The 6000-nt window shown below is 43.2% G+C and overlaps 1 protein-coding gene across 1 annotated transcript in view; it reads right to left on the reverse strand.

Annotated features, from left to right (window-relative positions):
* The window catches only part of TMEM163 (transmembrane protein 163), a 301653-nt gene that overhangs the window by 119696 nt on the left and 175957 nt on the right, over positions 1-6000 (reverse strand). Inside the window, exons 3-4 of the mRNA XM_012555188.2 lie at positions 2206-2249; positions 742-833 (exon numbers count right to left, since the gene is read on the reverse strand). Coding sequence (XP_012410642.1) covers positions 742-833; positions 2206-2249 — 136 coding nt within the window. The remainder of the gene's footprint in view (positions 1-741; positions 834-2205; positions 2250-6000) is intronic.

Here is a 6000-nt window from a genome sequence, read left to right on the forward strand (position 1 = left end):
ACTGAATTAAGACACTTAACTACAGTGGGGCTGACTGGACCTCATGGTGGTAGGGCCAAGTGGCAACATTCAGGCGATAAAGACAAGGTGGGCGTGGTTATAGTAATGGACAGCAAAGTCAAAGCAGTAATCAGAATAGTCTGACCTGTATGGATTTATGGTGCTGGCTACTTAGTTATGGTGTCCCGAGGAGTGAAATAGATGGGGAATCTACTAAATATTTACTTGATTTGTACAAGCAGAAGAATTCTAGGTCAAGTGAACAGCAGTCTAACTTGAATCTCCAGAATAGAGAGTCACGGCCCCTCAATCAATTCCCAGACTTGAGCCAGTTTACAGACCTACAACCCCCTGAATGAAGGGGAGGGTGGGTCTTCCATAACTTACTTAGAAGGAAAGAAAAGAGCATGAAAATTCAAGAGAACAAAGATTCCAATAACAGAATGATGCAGAGGATGGATGGTTGGATGGATGGATGGATGGATGGATGGATGGATGGATGGATGGACTGACAGATGAATGAGGAAAAAAATACTCAAGAACAGAGAACAGGGAGCATTTCGAAAGGACATCCTGTCTCTCTGACCATCCCAGGAGATGCCCATCACATGGCTGATACCATTCCAGCCACTCTCAAAGGCAACTTGGGGACTTCTCATCACTGGGACTAAAGCTGCAGTGGACCTCATTTGCTAGGGTTCTGCAGGCTGGAAAAAGATTTAAAAAAAAAAAAACACTTACATGTATTCCCTGTGGGCAGAGTGTACGGCGGCTGCATTGCTGTAACGCCACAGGACAATCGCTGATGACAGGACATCGAGGATGGCATCAAACTAGGAGAAGGAGACATGGCATTAGTGGTTTTCCAGAGTTAATAGGGCATGACTGTGAAGACACAGAGCAATGGGGCTGGGACTCAGAACATCTGAGGCATCAGAACACACTTCAGGGCAAAAAGGCTACCCATCCTAACAAGGCAAGTCACTCATCACCCTCACAGAGGGGCCTGCGGAATCTGGAGCCCGGGCACCCACATGCTTCTCTGGTGGCAGCACCAGGCCCTCCTCACACCACTCCCACCTGAGAAGCTACACTCTGTCTTGTGGGGCTCTGCTCTGGGCCCCCTAGAGCCTAGCACTCTAGAAATGTGGAGGTTACACTGTTCTAAAACTCAATAGAATTGATTTCCCCATGGGAGGCAAATTTATTCCAGCATTTTCCTGCACATCCCAAATAAAAGATTCAGGGTGAGGACTCTGTTTTTCTGGCTCTTAATGGGATTGCTCTATCTGGGATCTAGAGGTGGGGGTGAGGGTCACCTAGGGGCTCCCAGAATTTGGTCAACACTTAGAAGTTGTACACAAAATTCGATGCTTCTGTTTGAGTTAGTGAGTGAGAGAGAAAGTTGGAGAGAAGTAGGGAAGGCGGGAGAAAGTGTGTGTGTGTGTGTGTGTGTGTGTGTGTGTTGTGTGCTTTCCTGAGGAAAGAGTCCACATCATTCAGAAGATTCTGAAAAGAATCTGAAACACATCCAAAACATTAAGTTCTTTAAGTTCTCATAACAAAGGGAAGAAGTGGGGTGGGGACAGGAAGACACACCCTCAGTTACAGGAAACCCTAAAACTCCACAAGAAGGATGTTTCAAGGAGCCCTCTTTATGAGCCATTGCATCACAATGCACTTTTCGTTTGGAAAATTACAAGCACTTTCAAAGAAGGCATGGGAAACTTCACCCAATTCTTCAACACACCTATCCTGCAAAACAGCTTGCAAGATCCGCTTTCTCTAAGCAGCTCCTATCCTACCAGGCTACCCCTAGCTGCGTAACCTGACGTATCTTAGCCTGAGCAACCCCGATCTTAACTCCCAGTACCACTGCCTCCACCTGCACAATGCTTCACTCCAGTTTGTGCCTATTTTCAAGTCTACAACTTGGAGGAAAAAAAGGGCTAAAACCTCTAAAACATCCTGGTAACCAGTTGTGGGAAGATGTGGTTCCACCAATCTGTGCTTGAGAACACTGTCTCGATGCAGTTGACTTCTCTTAAAGTGTATGTTTTTACGGCAGCTGTTTCCACCAAGAGTGTGTTCCTTACACTAAGCTCTCCTATGCTAACCAACCTCTTATTTGAGGGCCCAGGGTGAGACCGGTGGGCTCAGGAAAAACGTGCAAAACTTCACAAAAGTACATTTCAGGTTACTTACTGCAAACCCGAAAGCAGAGGCGCTGTACCTCATAACGGAGACAGCTAAAAAGAAAGAAAATATTATTCAGAATATTTTAAGATCTCATGGATATTTTCTCTCATTTGTGAGTATATTAATATATTTAATGTGGCCTTTTAACATCAATCCCAAGTTCCAAGGGGATAAAATTAAAAACTCACTGTACATGTAAATTCTGAGAATTTAAAACAATGAAGCAAGAACTGAAAAGATTCCCAGCTTCTACCTGCAACAACTTCCCTTCCCCCTGGGTTCTGAAGCACCAGAAGGTCAAATTCAGAATGAAAGTGCTTAAGCAGTTGTCAATCAAATGACTTCTCTGACATTGAGAAGTTAGCACCTGGGAATAGAGAACTGGGAACTATATTCAACTTTCAAAGCGAAACGGCAACCATCAGAACTGTTCTGATAATAGTATAATCAGTGGTAGTATCTACCTGCACACACCATTGCTAACACAGTTGAATAAAATCTCTTGCCTCTCAGAGCTTAAAAATCAAATGTAAACCTCAATAAAGTTGTTTAGAAAAACAATAACAAATAATCTTAGGTTAAATAATGTTGTTGTTGTCAACTGTCATCAAGTCAGCCCTGGACTGGGGGCAATCCCGTACACAACAGAAAGAAATACTGCCCGGTCCGGTCCTGCACCATCCCCATGATCGGTTGCTGATGGGACCATTGCAGCCTATAGGGTTTTCACTGGCTGTTTTTCAGAAGTAGATCACCAGGCCTTTTTTCGTAATCCATCTTAGTCTGGAAATTCTGCTGAAACCTGTTCAGCATCATAGCAACACACAAGCCTCCTGTGACAGATGGGTGGTGGCTGTGCTTGAGGTGCACTGGCTGGAAATCAAAACCAGGTCTTCTGAATGGAAGGTGAAAATTCTACCACTGAACCACCACTGCCCCAGATTAAATAACAGATGTCTAAAAATGGAGATGTCACAATTATAGTTTAAAATATTTTACCTACATTCAAAAAGGAGCCCTGGTAGTGCAGTGGTCAAGCATTCAGCTGCTAACCAACAGGTTGGCAGTTTGAATCCACCAGCTGCTCCTTGGAAACCCTATGGGGCAGTTCTACTCTGTCCTATAGGGTTGCTATAAGCCCGAATCGACTCGACAGCAACAGGTTTTTTTACATTAAAAAACGTATCTGCCTTTTTTGGGGCCAAGTCAATTGAGTAGCACTTTTGTCTAATTGTGTGGTCTGTTCTGTGCCTAAGCAATATTCAGCTTCAAAGACTGTTATCAGTTTGACTTACTAAAGGCATATCTCCAAATAAAACCATATTTAACAATCATACATCTACCCTCCAACAAGGAATGAAACCCTCCCCTAAGGATGAGCAAAGCTTTGAAATGTGTTGTTTCTAGGGACTGGTTGCTTTCCGTTCATGTGTGGGAAGTGCCCACTCATGGACTGAGAAAAGCATGGGGGCGAGGCACAGAGGTTGATACCTATTTGGACTTCTGTTCAGCTCACCGCAATTTCCCTTCTCTCAGACCTACTCTCTGCCCTATACACAGTCCAGGAAGAGCTACTGATGGCTATGTTTGTGTTTCTGCCCCCTTCCCCAACCCTAAGTGGATTGGACCAGGGGGTCACTCAACTCAATATGGACCAAACATCTTTCATTTTCAGTGAATGAGGAATTGAGACTGAAAGTCTTGGTCAACTTATGTTTCTAGAACTGAAATTTGAAAACAAGCTGGGCTTGGCCAACATTTGCCATGGACAGAGGAGCAGAGAGACAAGGGTGGGCAAACACAGCATGCGGGGAAGAGATAACCACTGGCTTCCTCATGTTCCCATGCCCTTCCTGAAACTCAGCTACATTCCAGTCCTCAGGTTATATGAAAGAGAATACCAAAATATCCAAACTGCTACCTTCGAGTCAATTTCAACTCATGGTAACCCCATGTATTATAGAGGAGAACTGCTCCATAGGGCTTTCTTGGGCAGTAATCTTTATGAAAACAGATCATCAGGCCTTTCTTCCATGGCACCACCGCGTGGGTTCGAATCACCAACCTTTAGGTTAGTAGTCAAGTGCACACCATTTGTGCCACTCAGTGTTTGACATGAGCTGTTGTAGCTCTTAACTGGTCTACGGAGAAGGGAAAGGGGAGAGAGGCTTCCACACACCAGAGGCATGGTGGTAGGACAAGGCATCAGGACCTTCCCAAAGAACATCAACTCACTGGCCACGTTAACATGTGCAAAAATGGCAACTGACCCCTCGCAGGATTGCCCTGAGTACTGAGACGCCCTATGAAATACTGAGCCTGCACACAGAAGATCAGTTAATACGACTATTATTCAAATTTACGCACCAACCACTAAGGCCAAATATGAAGAAACTGAAGATTTTTACCAATTTCTGCAGTCTGAAATTGATCGAATATGCAATCAGGATGCATTGATAATTACTGGTGATTGGAATTCAAAAAGTTAGAAACAAAGAAGAAGGATTGGTAGTTGAAAAATATGGCCTTGGTGACAAAAATGATGCCAGAGATTGCATGATAGAATTTTGCAACACCTACAACTTCTTCATTGCAAATACGTTCTTCACCAACATAAATGGCACCTATACACATGGACCTCGCCAGATGGAATACACAGGAATCAAATCGACTACATCTGTGGAAAGAGACCACGGAAAAGCTCAATATCATCAGTCAGAACAAGGCCAGGGGCTGACTATGGAACAGATCATCAATTGCTCATATGCAAGTTCAAGTTGAAACTGAAGAAAATTAGCACAAGTCCACAGGAGCCAAAGAATGACCTTGAGTATATCCCACCTGAATTTAGAGACCTTCTCAAGGATAGATTTGACGTGTTGAACACTAACAACCGAAGACCACACGAGTCGTGGAATGACATTAAGGACATTATACATGAAGAAAGCAAGGAGGTCATTAAAAAGACAAGAAAGAAAGAAAAGACCAAAATGGATGTCAGAAGAGATTCTGAAACTTGCTCTTGAACAGCGAGTAGCTAAAGCAAATGGAAGAAATAATGAAGTAAAAGAGCTAAACAGAAGATTTCAAAGGGCAGCTCGAGAAGACAAAGTAAAGTATTATAATGACATGTGCAAAGACCTGGAGGTGAACCAAAGGGGAAGAACACACTTGGCATTTCTCAACCTGAAAGAACTGAAGAAAAAAATTCAAGCCTTGAGTTGCAGTACTGAAGGATTCTACAGAGAAAATATTAAACGACGAAGGAAGGATCAAAAGAAGATGGAAGGAATACACAGAGTCTCTGTACCAAAAACAATTGGTTGACATTCAACCATTTCAGGAGTAGCATATGATCAGGAACTGATGGTACTAAAGGAAGAAGTCCAAGCTGGACTGAAGGCATTGGTGAAAAACAAAGCTCCAGGAATTGACAGAATACCAACTGAGATGTTTCAACAAATGGATGCAGCACTGGAAGTGCTCACTCCTCTATGCCAGGAAATTTGGAAGACAGCTAACTGGCTGACCGATTGGAAAAGATTCATATTTATGCCTATTCTCAAGAAAGATGTTCCAACTGAATGTGGAAATTATTGAACAATATCATTAATATCACACACAAGTAAAATTTTGCTGAAGATCATTCAAAAGCGACTGCATCAGTATATCTACAGGGAACTGTCAGAAATCAAGCTGGATTCAGAAGAGGATGTGGAACCAGGGATATCACTGCTGATGTCAGATGGATCTTGGCTGAAAGCAGAGAATACCAGAAAGATGTTTACCTGTGTTTTATTG

This window comes from Trichechus manatus, unplaced genomic scaffold, assembly GCF_000243295.1.
Source record: "Trichechus manatus latirostris isolate Lorelei unplaced genomic scaffold, TriManLat1.0 scaffold00033, whole genome shotgun sequence".
Taxonomy (NCBI): Eukaryota; Metazoa; Chordata; class Mammalia; order Sirenia; family Trichechidae; genus Trichechus; species Trichechus manatus.